This window comes from Colletes gigas, unplaced genomic scaffold (genome assembly GCF_013123115.1).
Source record: "Colletes gigas isolate AHSC1104 unplaced genomic scaffold, ASM1312311v1 Colletes_gigas_Sc00008, whole genome shotgun sequence".
Lineage (NCBI taxonomy): Eukaryota > Metazoa > Arthropoda > Insecta > Hymenoptera > Colletidae > Colletes > Colletes gigas.
This window is the reverse complement of record NW_025106637.1, coordinates 8,407,109-8,429,815: the sequence shown is the minus strand read 5'-3', so window position 1 is coordinate 8,429,815 and position 22,707 is coordinate 8,407,109. Positions and strand designations below refer to the sequence as shown.

The following is a 22,707-nucleotide window of genomic DNA, read 5'->3' as shown; positions in this document are numbered from 1 at the left end:
CGCGGCTGAAAGCTTACACTACTTTTTTCCAACGAAATCATCGACAGAGCTCAACGAAGATATTCTATTTTTTCCGCTTTGCACGTTAAACGTCTCTGACGAGACGCAAAATCTCCGATAATGATTTTATATTAAATGATTTATCGACGAGCTTACGTAGAAAGATAATGTAAAGTCATTATTCCGACAAAATGGTTAGATTGGTCTGAAGCTCTAATTAATTTATTCCTTTTACGTGTCTACTAATTAGATATAAGATAAATATAGCCTTAGTTATAATAAGAACCTTCCTAATATTTAAGTAGTATGCAATTCAACAAAATCAAGTATTAATATTTTTTGTTAAATTCGTATACGAATATATAGAAATAAATAATTGAAATTTGAAATTTATGTGTTCAATAATTTCCTCCAAATAAAAATCTCGAATATTGCCCAATCTTTCAAGCTGTAGACGGAACCAATAAAAAAGTAATACTGACAGCCATCAGTATGTATAAAATTTTCTTTGTTTTAATTTCGGTGCAAGTTGGGTACGGCATTTTATCAAATCATTGTCACCTTTTATCTTGCGATATCACGAGTAGATGTACATATGCATCTACAGTGAAACGCACAGTTCTATCATCGAAAGTGTATGAAACAGATAAAGATATATCTCTGCGATATTAAGAATAATCATCGCAAGATTATGCATCTTGCTATCGCGTGGGAAAGACTATCCCGCAAATTCAATTGCGAACCAGTGAAGCATGCAAGCACTTACACCTAAACAAGAAGCAAAACCAGCAATAAAACACGCGGGATTGTTCAAACGAGACGCAAATTCCTCGTAACTCGTTGCGACCACACGCGCTCGAAACGCATAATCACGTTCGATGAGCAAAAATATTGGGACAGTCAAAACCAACGTAAATAATTTTTCTTTGCAAGACTGTTAAAACTATATTTTAAATTTTGTTCATCAATTTCTCTGGTTATCCACTTTCGTTTACAAAGAACATAACAATTTTTTGTTGGACCGCAAACATAGTAAAATTGTTCCAAAGTAATATTTTTATTTATGCATTTCGTAAGAGCTGCTGAATTTTTTTCTCACGACGTTTTAAATTAAAAATAAATTGTTTAAGTTGTTGCGGATATAATTTGCTAAATAGTGAAACGATTAAAGGTGGAATGGAAAATTTCGATCACGATAGAAATATAGCGTGGCTTCGAGTACGCGTACAGCACAAATACTAAAATGGAGAAAAATTTAATAGACAGCAAAATTCCAGAATAATTTTCTGCCGATAGAATGCCAACTTATTTCCAACAATTTACTCGCGGCGATAAAAATAGAAAACACCGAGGCCTTATCACGAGATATCCTACGACACAGTCCCGCAACGTTTCGTTTTCATTTATTCTTTTTTTTCTTTATTAACCGTTCGCGGTCGTTTTTCACTAGAACCAGAGGCTGGTTCACGCAACTGTGCATCGGGAAATTAAATATTCCCGAGACAGCACGTTACGGAGGGCTAATAATTTCAACGGAAACAAATAAAACAGCGAGTGGTCTCAAGGATACCAAGCACACGACGTTGAATAACGAGATACGGTGGACGGAATTCGCGATAATAACGCTGGTTCCCGGTTAAGTTGCATACACGCGCGCGCGGCTATGTACGGGTATCTGCGATCGTCCTCGCATTTTTCTCCATCTTTGTAAAGTGTGTTGCATCAGTTAAGGAGATCTAGGCGTTCAACCTTCTCGGACGGCGTGTGACCTTCGTATCGAATTATCCATTCGGAGCGGCGTGAGCCATTTGACGCGTAATCGAACTCGATGTAGATTAATTGGAACTCCGAGGAACGCTCGATGGAACTCGAATTGGTGTCGATCAGACATCATCCCGGACGATCTTCGACCCTATCTACGATAGAGCCTCTACCAAACTGGATATCCCGCTAAAAATACTCGAGAAATTACTTCTCACTTTTACCTGTACAGAAGAGAGCGAGACAAAACGGGAAGTTGCGTTTTATTTCGCTAACAAGCTGTAGTCGTAGCCTTTGCCCACGTTTAACACGTTCACTGCCAGACCAAACATCTAAAATTGTCCACGAAAACGAAACTTTGTTTTCAGACAATTGGGAAACTAGAATACCCGCAACTTAATTTTACAGTCAGATTTATTTTCTTATTCATTTCGCTATATAATTTCTTATTTTATTCATTGAAATTCAATTTTTTCTTCAGCGTCTAAACTTGAGAATTAATTTTTTTCCTCGCACGTTAAAAATTTTAAACGACCGCCAGTGATTGATTCGAAAATTACACGAGGGAACGAATAATCGATTACGACGGTCGACTCGAGCCACGAAGGAAATTTAGAGGCCAGTTATTGTTTTTCTGCGCCGGGCACCGTTCTCCAATATGGCTATTTCTGCCTCCTCGTATTTCAACTCGAAACCGGACTCGCGGCATTAATGAATCGCGGTTCTGTTGGTATTGCATAAGGCAATCTTTTCCTTGCCTTTCGATACACCATCGATATAGAACGTGTACTCGCACACGCATCCCCGGCGATTTGTATTCATCGCACGCAGCGAACGCTTTCATAAGAGATTTTGATCCACGCTCGATATCTATGCCGAAGCTCAACGTGCATTAATCTCTCGATCGTCCGTAGTTGTTACACGGCCAGTCCGGTTTAAACGCGTGTATGCTCGATTAATTTTTAGCTTTTCTCCGTTACGATAAAACCTCGACGATTAAAAAGATAAATCTTGCCCGGGATCGAGATTCACTTTATCAACCAGGTAACCAACCCGGAAAGAAGGAACTTATGAAACGCATCGGTGGTTTTCAAGATGAAAGTTGTAATATGAAATGCTTTCGTTGAAATTTATCTCGTTATTGGCGTAAGATGTAAGTGAATGAAAAAATACGTGCCCAAAATATTCGTTATACGAAACTTGCATCTTACAAGGAACCATCGCGAACGGTCCGGCTTCGATTTTGATGAAACTTTGTACACTTATAAAGCAGCCAAAAATAATCGACCCGTATTTTTTTTTAGCTGCGGTAACTCGAGTTTAAGGGGTAAAACCACCCCTTGAAGTTTTGGCTCGAAACGGCTATCTCGAAAACGGAAAGACATACAAAAAAATTGTTAATGGGCGAGGTTGATGGTTTCTTATGTACAATAACATGGTGTTAAAAAATTTAAAAAAATACAATTTGTTTATAACAAAAAAAAATTTATTAACTTAATTTTTCATTTTATTGAAATTTTCATAATGACAAAAAATGACGAGCATTGTATTCCAAATCCATTGGTATGCGATTTTTTAAAATTGCCTCCTACAGTTTTGCAGATTTTGATGATTTACATCTTGCGCACACATCCATTATGGTAGTAGCCGTTCTAACTTTGATTTTAATGAAGCACTGTAGGCTTGCACTACTTCTAGAGGGCAAAATCGGGAAAAATACAAGAATACCAATTTGTTGATTGAGCCTTCGTTAAAAAGTTATTAAAAAATTAAATTAAAAAATTTGAAATCCTCCAGGAAAAAATTATTTTCGGTTGCGGGGGCCAATTACAATCATTTTTGGTCAATACATGTACCCACGAAATCCTACGCACTTTCGAGAAAAAAATTCCTAATCAAAAATGTAATTTATGGCCAGAAATGTTGTCCGAAAATTTCATGCGGATCTTTAAAATGTCATAACTTTTGAACGGATTGAAGGATTTTAATTTTCAAACATGCAAACGACGCGTATTTTAATCAAGAATACGTAGAAATCGCAATAATATGCAAAAAGTTGATCTTTGACCCCGCAAAATGAGAAAAACCCCATAAAAATGGTCCAATCTTCAAACAGCCATAATTCCTACAATAATGAATATATTTCAATGAAACTTTTTTCTGAAGTAGAGCTCATAGGTACCTACAAAAAAGTATTGGCCAACTTTTTTGTAGGGCGTCAAACAAAATTATTAAAAATGAAAAACGAATTTTTAAGAAAAATCGACAGGGCCTAATTTTTCAGCGAAAAAAAAAAATTCCAAATCGTTCTAAAAAAATTATTTTCAGTTGCGGGAGTCAATTTCAATCATTTTTGGTCAATATATATACCCCCGAAATCCTACGCACTTTTGAGAACAAAATTCGAGAATGTGTGAAATTTTTCAACCAAATTAAAAAATTTCAAACCATTCTGAAAAAATTATTTTCGGTTGCACGGGTCGATTACAATCATTTTTGGTCATTACACATTCCCCCGAAATCTTGGGCATTTCGGAGAAAAAAATTCAGTACGGGCGGAACTTTAAACGTTAATAATTTCTTAACGAAGCCTCCATCAACAAATTGGTATTCTTGTATTTTTCCCGATTTTGTCCTCTAGAAGTAGTGCAAGCCTACAGTGCTTCATTAAAATCAAAGTTAGAACGGCTACTACCATAATGGATGTGCGCGCAAGATGTAAATCATCAAAATCTGCAAAACTGTAGGAGGCAATTTTAAAAAATCGCATCGCCATGTTTTGTCATTATGAAAATTTCAATAAAATGAAAAATTAAGTTAATAAATTTTTTTTTGTTATAAACAAATTGTATTTTTTTAAATTTTTTAACACCATGTTATTGTACATAAGAAACCATCAATCTCGCCTATTAACAATTTTTTTGTATGTCTTTCCGTTTTCGAGATAGCCGTTTCGAGCCAAAACTTCAAGGGGTGGTTTCACCCCTTAAACTCGAGTTACCGCAGCTAAAAAAAAATACGTGTCGATTATTTTTGGCTGCTTTATAAGTGTACAAAGTTTCATCAAAATCGAAGCCGGACCGTTCGCGATGGTTCCTTGTTAGTATTGTGCCTGCATATGCTGATCGTTAACTTACATTCAGAGGCGACTGTATACGTATCTATACGCATGCATAAACGACGGACGCCTTGCGCTGCTCGTCCTGCAAAGGACAAAACGAAGGAATGTCGCAATTACGCGTGGAAAATCTATAAATATACGGTGCGCGCACCCGTTGCAAAATTATTTCCATTTGTGTGCGTTGATGAGCTTTAACGTTCGCATAAACGCGTAAATTTCGATCCGCGAGCGTAATGAATGCAGCCCGGCGTCGCGACGAAAATACGCGACGCGTTTTACGATTCGTCGTTGACGATAACGAACCCCTACTGTAAATACCGTGAACGCTGTCGTAACCCTGACGTCGATCCAAGTACACTTAAAAATTTTCCAATAGGAGCGGCAGAACTTTGAATTTAAATAGAATCAAAGTTATGAAACGTAATCCGATGGTCATTGTTTTCATTTGATGCACATTCAATACGCAATGAACTTTAGTTGATTTATTCTTATCACCGATATAAATATGGCAAAAATTACAACTAGGCTCGATTAAAGTGCGCTCTGACAATTTAATTAACCTATTATTAATCGTGAGTTGTTAAATGCCAATCGAGGATTTCAAGCTTCGATCGGACACAGTTTCCGGCGAAACCTCCGCGGCGTAATCGAGCGTTAATCTATCGTAATTCGCCGTTACATTGTACACAGGCTAGTCGTTTCCAATACAAACCGCAGATTATACGCCGTGTAATCACGCGACGCTTCTTCCTCCTCTCACGGAACAGCTCTTTCGCGCACCTGTGACGCGGATCGTAGCCACTGCGGATACGTATGTACGTACACGATATATCCATTAAAAAAAAAAAAAAGAAACCACTCGCGGCTGTTGTCCACGAGCACTTATCTTTTGCATTCCAACGAAGCCAAGGTAAGCGGGGGAGAAGCAAAGAGGAAGGAAACGAAGAAGAAAGAGTACATATGTACGTCGTCTATCTTTCGCGCTCACCGACTACGTTTACATCACAAGGCCCTTATGGTCCCCCTCTAATCCTACACTCCCCTGTACTCACCTCGACCGGAGATCAGGATAATAGTCGCGATACAACGCGCGATCGCGGCAAGAGTTAATTAAAGATCGATCAATTAGAGAACGGGGTCGACCGAGTGGAGTTCGTGGAAATTATGTGATGACCGCTGGCAACCGCTCCGGTCGCGGTTACTTCACGATTTTGCTTCACGCGCCTGGTTGCTAGTTAAATAAAAATGCAAGGTCGCCCTCCTCCAGCCCGATTGGCTGGATCGTGGTCAATAATTACACCAAACGTGTCAGAAAAATCGTCGAGATGCCTCTGGACGCGATCGAACCCGTCTCGATTATTGTCACAGCGAATGAATTTAAAATATTTTGGCCGTAGAACAAACGATTTGTAATTTTAACAAAAGTCCAATGTTTCGACCTTGGTGTTAAAGTTTATAGGATAATTATTTCCTAAAATTAACTGTTGCTGGTTGCTCCAAGGCCAAGAAATTCTACATCCATTCACACACATTGGATAAATTGAGCAAAAAGAAGAGGCTATTTGATTCGTTGTAGCACGCTGAAATACCCAAGCTTCGAGCCTACAACGAGTCTATAAAAATGGTAAAAAGTACTTTTCAGTGACGAAAAGAGAATTTTAAAAAACAATGTAATGGATGGTTTCGAGCAGTTGAGAAGTCTTGTTCTTATACAGTGTGGTATCTTTTTGCCGCGGAGTGTACAAGAGGTATACGTAAGAAATGTTTAGCGTATGTTCAACGTGCTTTCTTGAAAACGACTAGTAATACTGCCTCTTGCATCATCTGCGTTAGGGATACTTACTGCGAAATCACCCCCACCATTGTTTGTGTTTCCTCAGTCTGAGTAGGCGACAGCTGTGTATGCAATTAAAAACCCATTTGAACGGCTCGTTTGTGTCCGACTAGTTCCGAGAACAAAGTCTCACACAACCTCTCTGCGTGAAATCTGGTTGTTTCGATTTGATTGCAGAAAGAGAGCCAATGCTGTGGTCCCTGAAACTGTGGTACATATGTATATGAAAATCACACGGAGAATGTACAGAAAATTGTTTCGTTCGATCCATAATCAAACGATGATTTAACGAAGAAATTTATTCAGTTTTAAGAGCGACAAACTCGATGAAACGTGCCTTTTTTGGGCATTGTTTATGCAAGAAAAATTTTTATCAACGACCAAACTTGTCGAGCGAATGTTTAGGACGGTGCGATCGAGTATGTTTGCATTTGGATATCGGTTGCGAGAGAAGAGTGAATGAGTTCTTAGAATTTACACAAAGATTTAGGCGCTTGGCGAAACATAACATGATTGTGTGGTGTGTTTGCCAGGGCATAGTACAGAGTGATTGAGAATCAGGGATCTGATACTTACAAATTTTCTTTGAAAAGACTATTGTTAATTTTAATTGACCTTTTGTAGGGGTTGTGTGTTTCAGACTCGATGATAGAACCGAGATAGGGGTGATTCTACGTGGTTCAGTTTAGAGAAAATGTATTGTATGAATTGTAACGATGAACTATATTAATCAAAGCATCGGTTTTTAATTAATACCTTCTGTATTGGTTCTTCGTAAACTATTTGGAAAGCCAGAAAGACGTGTGGACGTTGAACCATGTGGGATTGGAGAATGTACAGTAACGATCAAAAGTTTTGATGCATCTACGTCTAGAGAATTAAAACTACAACACATAATATTTCTACAGACTTTGCAAGTTGGCAAACAAACGTTGGTTTTAGAATTCATGATTTCGATCTGTGAACGACCAACCAGGTTAAAGTTTTTAATTAAATCATAGACTTCAACGATATCGATAAAATCATGTTGCTCGTTTTATCGTAACCCTTCACGATTGATAAATTACTTCAGGTTAATCGTATCTGCGGATTAGGAGAAAGGAATTTTCATTTATTAGCATCGCAACATGAAAGGATCAACTGTTTATCTTTCCTCGAGTGATAAGTTACGCCCGACAGAGGCAGAGCGATAACGTTCTGAGAATATCGACGATAGCTCGCTGATAACCGTTTCAATAATGCAATATAACTCGAAAATTTTGATCGTCGCTGAATCGACCGAAAAATTCAAACTCGATGCAAACGTTTTCTGCGAACGTTTAAGGATAAATTAGTGCTTGTCGTACAAAAACTTCTTTTCCTTTGAAAGTCAATATGCATCGAACCAATCGTGGCATTTCATGAAACTCTAACTTTTTAAGAATTAACCACGAATTTGAGTTCAATCAAGGTGACTCACGAGGGAATCATGAATAATTCATAAGCGTCGAACGGTTACATGATCATTTTTCATGTTCCAAGTATTTACTAACGCGCAACATACATATTTTGTGATGTACGAAGATGAATAGCTCGTCCAGAGTCTAAACCAGCTGACAAAAGGACACGCATTTACGTTTCTATCTTTTTCCCCTCTCGTTTTCTTGTTTAAGACTAATTGAAACACTTCAAGGCTTTAAATTCAACTTGAGACTTTAAATAATTCGTACTTTATGATTTAATTTTCATTTAACCAAATGAAGCAAAATGCTACTGATTTACGCCATCAATAACACGTTGACTGCCATGGTGGTCACTGGTGACCATGAGTTTATCTATTTTTCACACTACAGCTTAAACAAATGTCGAGGACGTCTCTAAACTTGGAAAACTAGCGTAGCAGCCAACGGGTGCTAATGAACGCAATTCTCACGCAAAGGTGAAGTTCGAAAATACGAACATAAAGTATAAAACATCTCATAAAGAACATATTACGTTTGCAAGGGTCATGCCTGGATACTTTTGTGTACAAACCGACAAGAAGATTCGACTAACGTAAACAAAAATATGTGCACGGTTCCATTTAAAAAACAGGTTCGTAGATCGCAAAAACCAAGAAGTTGCGTACCACGATTGTTTGGTTTTTTTTTAATGGAATAATACACCTTTTAGATTTTTAACGAAATCTTTTCTCGCGGCAAACGCTCAGGGTCGCGAACACTCTTCCTACATTCTCTCTCGCGCTCCTCTTTCGCGAAACCTTGCGATATCCAGATTCGAACGGCTTTGTTTCGCGCGCTCATCGTCCTCGACGCGTAAAAATAACTCGATAGTTTAATGTAAACGTTTGCGATACAGCTTGCACGGGAATCCGCAGCTCCCGCATCGGCGAACAATCCTGCTGTTGTAGAATAATAATTGGGAACGCCGTAAGTTCGACTTTCGAGCGGTTCTGAAATTATTGCGTAACCGTGTTGTTCGCTCGATCGAGAAAGAACGCGGCATTCTCGATCGAAGAGAAAGAGAAACAAAGGACGTAGCTCTGCGAACGTAAAACTAAATGCAAAATCAAAATTACGATATAAAAAGGTTTCCTATTTTTGCCACTGGACGATTCATAGATTATTTATATTATCGAAGTCCAAGAAACACCTTTCAAAAACCGTTTACAGTGTTACACAGGGTGTTCAGCCACCCCTGGGAAAAATTTTAATGGGAGATTCTAGAGCCCCAAATAAGACGAAAATCAAGAATACTAATTTGTTGATTGAGGCTTCGTTAAAAAGTTATTAACGTTTAGAGTTCCGCCTGTAGAACGGCAACCTGCGAATATTTTTCTCGAAAATACGTAGGAATTCGGGGGTATGTGTATTCACCAAAAATGATTGTAACTGACCCCCACAACCAAAAATAATTTTTCCAGAACGATTTGAAATTTTTTAATTTTGTCGACTTTGTCCATCTACTCGAATTTGTTTCTCGAAAGTGCGTAGGATTTCGGGGGTATGTCTATTGACCAAAAATGCTTGTAATTAACCCCCTCAACCACAAATAATTTTTCCAGAACGATTTGAAATTTTTTAATTTTATCGACTTTGTCCATCTACTCGAATTTTTTTCTCGAAAGTGCGTAGGATTTCGGGGGTATGTCTATTGACCAAAAATGCTTGTAATTAACCCCCTCAACCACAAATAATTTTTCTAGAACGATTTGAAATTTATTAATTTTATCGACTTTGTCCATCTACTCGAATTTGTTTCTCGAAAGTGCGTAGGATTTCGGGGGTATGTGTATTCACCAAAAATGATTGTAACTAACCCCCGCAAGCAAAAATAATTTTTCCGGAATGATTTGAAATTTTTGAATTTTGTCGACTTTGTCCATCTACTCGAATTTGTTTCTCGAAAGTGCGTAGGATTTCGGGGGTATGTCTATTGACCAAAAATGCTTGTAATTAACCCCCTCAACCACAAATAATTTTTCCAGAACGATTTGAAATTTTTTAATTTTATCGACTTTGTCCATCTACTCGAATTTTTTTCTCGAAAGTGCGTAGGATTTCGGGGGTATGTGTATTCACCAAAAATGATTGTAACTAACCCCCGCAAGCAAAAATAATTTTTCCGGAATGATTTGAAATTTTTGAATTTTGTCGACTTTGTCCATCTACTCGAATTTTTTTCTCGAAAGTGCGTAGGATTTCGGGGGTATGTCTGTTGAACAAAAATAATTGTAATTGACCCCTGCAACCAAAAATAATTTTCTAGAACGATTTGAAATCTTTTAATTTTGTCGTCTTTGTCCACCTACTCGAAGATTAAAATTACTTTATTATGAGGATAAATATTTTAAATACTTATTTTTCTGTTTACTTACATTACGCAAATATGCGACGGTATCGTCTAATATGAAAGCATATATGTACATAGAAATGATAAGACAGAAATAAACCTAACCCAATTGCAAACATCATTTATTGTATATCATAACATCCCGTTTACGACTGCCAATAAAATAGCTAATGATCGTATTTCTGCGATTTCAACAGAACGAGTTAAAACACAGGTCAGAATGTTAAGATATAGTTGTCCATTATACTTTCGGGACGCTCGTTATGCGAAAATATTATCTTTGAGCGAATCTCTCCGGGTAATAAGCGAGTTAAAGATATACGGGTTGCCCCGAGTCAAGTTCCGGTTGACATAACGCTTAAACTACTGACTTCACAAAATGACAGTACTCGAGGGAAGAATTTTTTAATGATTTTAACAAGCGATATCTTTACCTTCCATTTTTCAAACTTAATTCAAGGTTTGCTTGAATTAACGGTTTTGTTAAACTGTATGCTATATTCTTCTATTAATAATCTGTTAGGCTAAAAAGAGAGAAATTCAAAATAGATTCTAGAAATAGCACCTACTACATAGATAAAGTGTATACTTTTAAAAATAAACGCTCTAAGGAGAGAGACGTTTCTACAATTAACACGTTGATAACGAGTTGTCCTCGACATCCGTTCAAATTATAATGTGAAACATGGAAATATTAATTTACAGCAGTCCTAATTAAAGTAGTATTATTTACAATTTTAGAAGCGTGTATTAGGAAAAATTACGAGATTACTTCCATGGACCATACCATTTCTGAAGAAGAAAAACAATTTTTCTTTTAAGCTTCTAAATAATTAAATTAAAAAATGACGAGTAAGATGTTGAGGAAGTTTCATTACTTTCATAGTTACATTTTGAACACCACATACGTATACACTGGCGTTGACAGTGCCCGTTAATAACGATGCCCCTAAATGAGTCACTTTAGATACTATCTCACGAACGGCCAAACCAATTTCGCAAATGTCTTGGAAAGCGAACTAGGAAACTAGGAAGTATCAAGTTCGATAACGATCTTCGCTATTTACTAAGATTTACAGACGATCTGGTGTGTTTCCGATCCCGAGAAATAGACGATCCGAAACGAACCGTCGAATCGACTATTAAACGACTTATAAAAATTTACGATCGCCGTTGCGTCGATCTTAATTCGTACCAAGAACTTTCCCAATTGAGCCAATTAGCCAATTGCTATAATTAACGCGGCGCACGATGAGATGCGAGTTGAAGCTGGAATTCCGGTTTCTCCCCTCGGTTGTACGGAGTGTGTTTCGACGCTTTATGGGGTAGATTTTCAATCCAAACACGTTTAAAATCGTATTTTCGAAATAAATAGAAGAAATCCGAATTAATCTTTTTGGACGATTCCGTAAAGAAAAAAATGAATAATCAAATTTTAGGACCGAAAAAGGTACTAAGAGACTTTACTGTACTGCAAACTAAAAATTCCTGGAGGTGTATACAATTATCTAAAATTTGATAAAACATGCACGGAGAGAACGAGATGTCAATGGACCCTGAATGCCTCGATCTTTTTAATATTACCATGCAATTGACTAAATCATAAACAACAGTAAACTAAACAAAGTACACGAGTACTCTTTTGTAACACGAGAAACTATATAAAGCGAATTACTGCGTACTTCTTTGCGTCTTGGCAACAAGTTTGTCCTCTTCAAAGAAAAATTCACCATTACAGAGAACCACTACGTTTCTAAATTAAATATTCTACGCATAGAAATTTTATGGGTTTAAAATAGCTAGCACGCATAAGTACACATACAGTAACACAAACTACGCACAAAGTAATAAATAATAAACTACTTGAAACGTGGATAAATAAATATGTATAGTTTCTTCTATTACTAAATAATAATCACATTCCTTGCCAAGAATTAATACCAATAATATTAAACCTTCATCGATAAATAACCTTTCAACGTCAAATACTTCCCGATAAACAATTTAAAAGGCAGTGAAGGAGTAATTGCAATTTCTAAGTTAGGTTAGAGGCTACCAGAAACAGTAATAATTGAAAATTGTAAAAACGATGAGCAAAAAATTGAGTCGTTTCAGGAATATGATTAAAAATCGAATTAATAAAATTGTTGATCACTATATACGGAAAGGGGTTGAAGGGGAGGAATGGTTCGAAAAGAACACCCGTTGCTGTACGTTCAATATAATGAAATTTTATTTTTCATCGTATTTCATTCAAAAATAAAATTATTCGTAAAAAAAGATTCTTCCGCTCTCGTCGGTAGACAATACATACATATGTATATATATATACACATATGTATATACTCGTATATATACATATATATATAATATTACATTATAATAGCAATATTTACTCTCATGTATAGTGTTATATATAACTCTATATATGCTGCGCTTATCGTCGTTTCGTTATCACTGTGCCAACTATATAGAGTACATATATACGTGTGTGTATATATATATATATATATATACTCTAATGGGGATTTCACTTACAGACTAAATCACATGTGGTTTTCTTTACTTTCATACGTTTTTTGTGCCGCCGCTTTTCTCGCTCGTTTCCAAACCGGCATTTATACTTTTTCTATTCGTTTGATCGCAACCAACGAAAGCTCGATCACTTTTCGTTCGCCGTCGTCTCAGCCGCTAAAAAGAGTCCGAGTTTTAAAGTACGTTCGGCGTTCTTTCGAGGCCCCCCGTGCACAATTTGTTCGTTTCAAAAGGAAACAGAGTCAGGGAAAGGGAGAATGAACCGTGACAACGAGAAGTCCTCGTAATCGCCTACTTGGCGGTGTTTCTATTACTTCGTTAAAAAGGCACGCAATACGTGATGGCCGATTTCGCGAACGAACGTCCCTCGGGACTCTTGAATTTTCTTTTTTCCGCTACGTCGAGGAGTCTCCGTCGCAAAACACATCGTGTGGCACGAGGCGGCGAAAAGGAGACCGCCGGGCTAACAACAACGTGCAAACATCCGAAAAATCCCCGCTGGCTCCTTTCCGCCTGACCGAGAGCCGACGCCAAACGCTATAATTCCTAGGGCGGCTCGTCGTGGGAACGCTGTACTCGCCAGCGACGGTGATCGTTACAAATAAATTTGAAAACAAAAGAAAGGAAAAAATATAAAAGAACGACGCAAGAGAAAACAGCGCACGCTTAACTTAATACGAGAAATAAATTACAGGTTAAAATTGTCAAGTTGTGTGTGCCGAAAGTCGCGCATGAAAGCAGACACGGGCAAAATTCACGACACCGTACAAGTGATATATTCGAATAACGTTTTGATATCCGTTGTTTGTTCAATAAAAATTACGAGCTTGTACAGTGAATAAAAATTCTGCCCGTTTCTGTTGTGAAAGTCACGAAGGCGCAGGGGAACAGAGGTTGGAAATTTCATTGCTGGCGTTTGGGAGTTTCTCTTCGACCCGGATGAAAAACAAAAAAAAAAAAGAGAACGACTGAAATCTTTCGCGGCTAAAACTTGTTTCGTTCGCGCGCTAGAGATAGAAACAAGAGAACTGTTCCAACGACCCCGTGATATAATACGTGTATCGTAAAAATATAAATGAATTTCTTTTCCTTTTTCGAATTGCAGTCTCCCGATGGGCGAGTCTCTCGAATTCGCCTATTGTACGCCGCTTACGATTAAAATCTATACCTCGTGCTGAACGGGTTCGTGACCAACGGAACGCCGGAGCATCGCAACGATTCGTGGAATATCTGCTTTTCGTAGTTATTCGTTCCGGGGGACGAGCAATCGTCCGGGGTACCTTTCTTCTACGACGAAAACGAGCCGCGAAACGCAAAGGAAAACCGGACTCCGACGACTATTCGCGACACGTTATCGGTCGCACGCACCGTGAATTCAGAGTCTTCGAACCTGAGTGTTTACGTAACAAGCTACGTAACGAAAAATCGAGGCGATTCGACGGGATTGCAATAGTCACGAGATTCCGCAAACCGTCACTTTCGTCGTGCACACAACGAAGATACCACGATTGCTCGGCTGTTGTTAGAGATGTTCGATTCTCGATCGATCGTGCAATCGACTGAATAAAAGCGACCAAAACCAATTTGGAGTCCTTTTACTAGCAACATGATTTGAAATTTTTTTGCTAGAACTGCAAGTTTATACCTGTGGCATTACAAAGGAAAACATTAACAAAAAATTGCCTGATTTTTAAAATATACACTCGAGACCGACTTGCTACAATTAATATTGTATTGTCTGGTAACGATACTTGTAATTTGATATACATGTTCTAAATTGATTAGGTATGATTTGAAATTTTTTTGGCTAGAACTGCATGTTTATACCTGTGGCATTACAAAGGAAAACATTAACAAAAAATTGCCTGATTTTTAAAATATACACTCGAGACCGACTTGCTACAATTAATATTGTATTGTCTGGTAACGATACTTGTAATTTGATATACATGCTCTAAATTGATTAGATATGATTTGAAATTTTTTTGGCTAGAACTGTATGTTTATACCTGTGGCATTACATAGGAAAACATTAACAAAAAATTGCCTGATTTTTAAAATATACACTCGAGACCGACTTGCTACAATTAATATTGTATTGTCTGGTAACGACACTTGCAATTTTATATGCATGCTCTAAATTGATTAGATATGATTTGAAATTTTTTTGGCTAGAACTGTATGTTTATACCTGTGGCATTACATAGGAAAACATTAACAAAAAATTGCCTGATTTTAAAAATAAACGCTCGAGACCGACTTGCTACAATTAATATTGTATTGTCTGGTAACGACACTTGCAATTTTATATGCATGCTCTAAATTGATTAGATATGATTTGAAATTTTTTTGGCTAGAACTGTATGTTTATACCTGTGGCATTACATAGGAAAACATTAACAAAAAATTGCCTGATTTTAAAAATAAACGCTCGAGACCGACTTGCTACAATTAATATTGTATTGTCTGGTAACGATACCTGTAATTTTATGTGCATATTCTAAATTGATTAGATATGATTTGAAATTTTTTTGCTAGAACTGCATGTTTATACTTGTGGCATTACAAAGAAAAACATTAACAAAAAATTGCCTGATTTTAAAAATAAACGCTCGAGACCGACTTGCTACAATTAATATTGTATTGTCTGGCAACGACACTTATAATTTTCTATACATGTTCTAACATCGAATAAGAGAAATGTAGAAACTGCAGGTAAAATATTAGTTTCTATCGCAAAGAGAATTAAAAAGTCACTGTTACAAAGAACAGTGTCGATACGAACATCGTCAGGTTCGATTTTTCTAGTAAATCGATTCAGAATCGAACATTTCTATCCCCGAGTCGCTTGAGAACGTTATTGTTCATCGAATCGCCGCAAACTAGTTATCTTTGCCATCGAACGGGCATGAAGTGTTGCGACACTCCGAGGGAAAACCTCCTTTTTTTCCATCGGGGATTCCTTACGTAATGGCACAACGGTAACGCTGCGCGATTCTGTTACCACGTGGCTCTCGACGGATCAAAGAAAACTCAACCAAGCTAGAACTTCACGACGTTCTTTCCTCTCCATTCCCGCGAATGATCGACGTTCGCGACGTATCCTTTTTCAAATTGCAGAGCGTCGTCGCCGCGCGTGATAACACAATCGAAGCATGTGCACTTGTGTGTATATTTTACGCAGATCCGCGCGTGAGCACGCGTCGCGCATAATTTACGAGGGCATACTGGACAAGACTAGATGCACATATGACGAAACAAAAGAGGCCCCAAGACACACGGAGATGTCGAGGAACCGACTCGAACGCAACTCGTTACACACCAGTCTCCGGCTTAAAAGCTAAAACGAAAAGATTGTCGGGGCTTTCTCGCGAAAAGCTGCGGTTCGAATGCAACGTACTGTGTAAAGAAAATGTAACCCTTCAGATTTATCAATACGAACGTTCCGTAAACGCGTCCACAACATCCAAAGGTTTAAACTATCTTTGTTAAAAATATTTTACGACCACGAGTCGATAATGGATCGGTACGTCGCATTCAAACGCGATAAGAAGATGATCTATGACGGTGATTTCAACGCCGGCAACTGCTCCCGTCACCTATTCTATTTGTACAGCCTTAAAACAATGGTAGTACTCTGAAAAAATTGGGGTTACGAGGTCGAGAAATCGTCGGTCGAAAGTATCGAAGAATCCCGTAAGCTCGCGTTGTTCTATTAAAACGAAAACGAAAATGGATCGCAAACGTTACATTTAACGCGTCTATTTCGAGTAAATTTTTTACAGCACCGTGTTTACCTAACGATTAGCATTCGTGTCACGATTCGCGCTTACGCACCAAAGATTCCGATCGTAGAAAGCAATATAAAATTTTCCTTTTTCGTTATTCATTTCGCCTCTTCGCGTTACGTTCGACACATTCGTCCCTCCCAAAACGAACCTTACAGGCTATTAATTGTTACTCTGCGCGTGAATACGTATATTAGCGTTATGTACATCCTACGTATCATCGAAAGAAGCTTGCTTCGTTTGAATAAAATCAATCGTTATTCAAAGTGAAGGAAAAACAGCGGTCGCGATCGCTCCTAAAGTTCGCGTCGCGAGAGTATAAAAAAGTTTGCCAAAAAGACGTATGTATTTCCGATCGCGAATTGCCACGAAATCCCGGACCAAGCGAGGATCGTTTCCCGATCGCATCGAGAATCGAAACTCCTAACAAGAGAAACGAAAAGCGATTCGGAAGATTGCGCGGTAACGACGATAATTGGATTTTACATGCTAGTGGATCGCTCTCGTTACAGAAAATTACGCGAAACCGATCACAAATCTCCGTGGATCGAATACAAACAATGCAAAGAGATATTTATTCCCCGGCGAAGGAAAGATTCGCGTAGTAGAACAAAGTGTTATGAAAGAACGAAAACAAGGCTGGCCTTGATAGACCGTCGACGTTAATTTGAGTTTCCCTCGGCGAACAGAGTTAAAATGGAACATTTCTTGGCGCAAGGGAGATTCGAATCTCCCGCCAGTACTCGCGGTTCTCCAAAATGGCCGCGCACCGTGAGGTCCCTCTCTTTCTTCTCCGTCAAGTCCCACCCACTCTCCTTTTTTCTCTCCATCGCCGCCGCGACTCCATCGCTCCTTTTCGTGGCGCACTGTATCAAACCAAGCACGCTCTCCCCCTTCACCGCGCCCCCGTACGTGGAGCTGCGAGCGTTCGTGCAGCGCGTTTCACGTGCGTACAGCCACCACCAAGCCACACGCAGAGATGCAGATGATATTAATCTCATCGTCGTACCGTGTCCCTTCGGAAAGCACGTATGTCCCCCGCGCGGCACACCAAGGCACTCCCTTCCTATCACCGCCGTAACACTTCCACCGTCCCCTTGCTCCATAGAAACAACAAAGAAAACGGTCGACGGCGACGTTCCGTCGGTGGTTCATCCGTGGAAGCTTCTCCCGGCCGAGAGAACGTCACCACATTCACGGAAGCCGCACGGCCAGTCACCAGACGAAACACACATCAAAGAGTCTCGTCCGGTCCGTCGGCTCAGAATTGACCGGACACGGCCATGATCTGGCAACCCGAATGCACGTGGTCCATCACCTGCTCCTTCAATCGGCACACGTGCTCCTTTAGCCTGTGCACCATGGCGCTGAGCTCGGTGTTCTCGCCCTTGAGCAGCTTAACCTTGTCCTCGAGCCTGGAGATTCGCTCGAGCTTGCGCTTGCGGCATTTGGACGCCGCCACGCGGTTCCTCTGACGTTTCCTCTCCAGCTTGATCCTTTCCTGATTCTCCATGTCGATCGGGGACATTGGCGGGGAACTCGACACGCTGGGCACCGTTTGCGGCTCGTCTTTGATCTGTATCAGACCCTGGCTCACCGAGGATTCCGTGCTCTGTACGCTGCTCGGTGGTTCCAAAGTTGTATACGTCGCTCCGTGGATGCTACCCGGCTCTTGAGAGCTATCCGAATGGTGGAGCTCGTTCAGAGCGTCCACGAAACCGCGAGCGTACAGTTCTTGGGCTTCGGTGACCGCCTTCGGGAACAGAATCTGCGTAGGCGTTGGTAAATTCGTCACGAGGGTCTCTTGTTGAGAGATTATGAACTTCTCCAGCTCGGGGGATCCCAGCTTCAGCATGTTCAAATCCGGCGAGCTCAAAATAGGTGACATGTTGTTCAGCGCCGGTGGCAGGGGCCCCAGTCGCGGCCTCTTCGCTTGCGGGCCTTGTCTCTGACATCCATTCAGGTCTAGCGTGAGATTACGCTTCAGCTGGCCCACGTTGTTCTCGCGATTCACGGCGACGTAGACGCTCGTGTCCTCGTAGAACGTCGGCTCCATCGTCGAACTCCGCACCATCGATGCCGCAGAACTGATTGCGTGCCAATCGAAAGTTTTGATACTTGTCTAGCGTGCGAAAGTATAGTCGCGCTACTGGAGCAGTTCACTGCTGACTCCGCCGTCGCTCGTCGCACGTAGTCGTAGAACGCGATGATCGGTTGCGTTCGATGATCGATCGCACAAGTTTCGTCCGCGAACGTCCGTTTTTTCCACCGAACACACTCGTTTTACTTTTTCACCGTCATTACATAACCGTGCAGTTCGACTTGGAAACTCACTGACGGTTCTTTTTAGTCACGGTCTCCCTGGGATCGTCAGTTTCCCGTCACCAGATGCGATCTTCTCGATCTACACTCGAGACAACGATCACGTATCACCACGTCCGTCCGTTTGCGACACCACTCACGGCGTATGTTATCGCGCCTCACGATATCGGCCCGAAAGTTAAGACGCAAAAGGTGTGTTTCGTCCACCTACTACGCGACTCCGATACGCGCCGCGAGAAATGCGAGAGTCGTCCGTCTGCTTCTGTTTCAGCGGCCGATGGTGACACGAGGACCGACCTGGTTCAACTGTCAACACAACAATGACTCACAGCACGCAATCCGACAAACGTGATGTTCTGCGCGTGTGCACCTCTAGAACAGTCTGCAACCGTAACGTTGAACACGGATATCGTTCAGCCGTACGGCACGATGTCTCGACAACTTGTGAACACCCAACTAAATGTACTGCCTTATATCCCGTGACTCACGTCCACTAAAAATAGCTTCGTCGCCACCGACGCGACGTTCGATTGGCTGACAGTGTCGTCACTGGCCGACTCCCATTGGCCGGACAATCGGCACTACTAGGAAATGGCTAACGCATGCGCATTGACGCAACGTTGTTCCCATAGAGGGAGAGTTTGAACGCCGGTGCGCGCGTTAAAGAGGCGACAACTTTTACTTGTTGAAATTCGCTTGTTATTTTCGAGCCCTGATAATAACGGCACTCTATGATGGGCATAAATAATATCACCGCTATTAAGCACTGAATTTTTTAAAATATCACTGTCGTGCACACTGTTTGAGATTTAATATGTTGTTCTGAATTGCAGCACGTTAATGCGCAGTTGTTCTTTTTTTTTTTTTAAATTCACCGTTCTACTCCCACGTCCATTGGTGTTTTTACATTTTCATAGCGCGTGCTGTGAAACCACCTCGTTTCGCGTTACATGTTTCAAAACATCGTAGTTTATATACCGATTCGATATTCCCTTCTCGTTTAACAATTGTTTATTTTTACGTTTCTATAAGGGGAAATTATAATTTATTAATAAAAAAATTAATAAATCCGCCAGTCTGTTTTAATATCCAAACTGAAAATATACTTGCGCATGCAAACATGCTAATGCCAACATCCATTACATAAATCCGTATCAACGAGCTATAAAGTCAATACACAAATCATGATTGTTTCGCGCTATCTCGCATTCACTGCATGATGCTTGTAATTGACTGCTTGCATCTTGGGTAAAGTGTTCCACGATCTTAATTGATGATGGTTCGTTGGAATTTTACAATACGATATCAATAATCTTTAATTGAAATCTTGTAGAAAATTCGACGCTTGTTTAAATATTGAAAATCAATAAAATGAGTGCTACTTACGAAAGGAGATAATTTTGTTGTTTGTCTCAGCTACGTATTCGTCCGGTTGACTCAGGTAAAATGTTTGCTTCCGCGTGCATCGTCCCTCATTAATCTTCAGGTAATGTGTTTACCAATTATACGTGGAATCAGCTATAACCCAAAAACATCTTTTGTAAATGCTAATGAATTATGACTTTGTTTACTATGTCCAATACTCGTATTTGTCCTTTAATATTTCATAGCTTGGACAAAAGGGCAAGTGAACTTTCTGAATTGTAATAAATCAACAGAGAAAAGTAAGATGTTACATCGTAATGCAATATTGTTATTTTGTTTGTATATATTATTACACGATTTGACCTACTATACTATATTACTAAAATATTTTTTAATACTTTTTTATAATCATTTCTTGAATAGAAATAAAACAAAAAACAGGAAAATACCAATGCGAAAACAGTCTCGTAACGTATATCTGTTACGCAAATTAGTCGCTGACCTCAAGTTTAAACATTTAGCAACAGAAACTTTTGCGTGTATACACCCACACATTGCGATTGCCACCAGGTAGCGGTTCAATTAATTTACAGTAGCAAATTAGCTCGCTAATTGACAAACCATATCGCACTCGTTTATTCATTTATTTTTAAACAAAATTTGTTTACTTTTACTTTAAGTTAATCGCTTTGCACAAAATTGCATAATTTGAAGGAAAAGCCGCAAGCTTGTACGCGATAAAAATGATAAGACAATCCTGTTTTAAGTTTTAAAAAAACATCATACATTTCAGAAAGCTTGTTTCCCCCAAATTGTCAACGTTAATTATTTCTTTTAAAAATTTAAAATATTTAAATAACAGCTAAAGAATGGATAAATAAATTTTCCTTCCGAAGTACTGTTTGTTAAGATCACAATTTTATCTGAAATTAAAATTACAAGAATGTTAATCAATGTCATGGAACAAGAAAAAAAGAACAGAAATAAAATTTCATATTAAAAAATTATAAACAATTGCTATTCGTTACTTTTCAAAAATTGCTAACGATTGTTAGCAATTTGTTTATTAATGATTGAACGTTCATAAATTGTTTCAACGAATCTACGTATCATAAATTTAAGAAATAATTACATGATTGAGGTGAGGTTGGAATACATTGTTGTTCGAATAATGACGAGCATTGCTACTTGATATTTCGTCGCCAATCGTTTTAAAAAAAAACGCACGGAGTAGATAAACCAAATGAACGAAATCACGCGTTAGGTGTTTTTCTGTGTGGGCGAGGCAATGCCAGCTGCTTCTACCATCATGAAATTAAACAAACATAATTAATTTCCGTCTCTACATCGGTTATTCTATAGACATACTAGCTGATACTAGGTTTCAGCCTGGGAATAGGGAAGGTTAAATCCATTATACATACATAACACTTCTTGCTCGAGACCTAACTTTTTTATTTACGCTTTACAGCGACCTCTCTGAACACGGCCAGTAACACTGATCGATTTTCAAATCGTTTCATCGATCGTTGAACGTTTCAAGAATGACAACTCTTTACTGACATCATTCGGGTTTATGAAATATTCGACTGACTAGAATTTCAAGCCAAGAAAATTCAGTTTACCAAGTCGAGTCCAATACTCCATTCACTTCACTAATAATCCGAATAATTAAAATGTTAACATTTATTCGAATTACTTGAAACTTTTGAGGTATTCAAAGTTACATACAGTATCAGTACTTTAACACTTCAAATTACTCGGTTGATTTTATCTAATAACATTAAAAATTGTTAATACATTATCCTATCCTTACCTTTATGCAGAAAATTGCAGAATCATTGAAACATAAACATCTTTTTTTTCAATTCTCCCGTGTTCACATTTCAACCTCCACCCAGCACATTTAACGAATAACGGTTTAGTTCGACTGAATTATCGAAATCGATGAAAGTTGCCTACTTCATAGTATCGATTATCGATAAACACCACAATCGAAAAAATGATACCAATTTGAACGGTTTGATAAAGAAATTACGAAACATGAATCAGTAAATATAAAAGAGAAATAAACATTTAATAAATGTTTGCCAAATTTGTTATTTAAATATATATAACATAATTCATGTACTATATCCTAAAAACGACGC

At 38.9% G+C, this 22,707-nt stretch overlaps 1 protein-coding gene across 2 annotated transcripts; it reads right to left on the bottom strand.

Moving 5' to 3' along the window:
- Positions 1 to 12,832: 12,832 nt before the first annotated feature.
- Positions 12,833 to 19,624, bottom strand: LOC122396769 (transcription factor AP-1). Of its 2 annotated transcripts, none has more exons than XM_043395426.1 (2): positions 14,910 to 19,624; positions 12,833 to 14,727 (listed from the first exon to the last, which is right to left on the bottom strand). In XM_043395426.1, the coding sequence occupies exon 1, from the start codon at positions 18,942 to 18,944 to the stop codon at positions 18,132 to 18,134; it is 813 nt and encodes a 270-aa protein (XP_043251361.1). In that variant the 5' UTR covers positions 18,945 to 19,624; the 3' UTR covers positions 12,833 to 14,727; positions 14,910 to 18,131. The 2 variants fall into 2 exon arrangements, with proteins under 2 accessions (XP_043251361.1, XP_043251362.1); XM_043395427.1 differs by having other exon boundaries at positions 12,833 to 15,378; positions 15,759 to 19,624.
- Between the last annotated feature and the right edge of the window lie 3,083 nt (positions 19,625 to 22,707).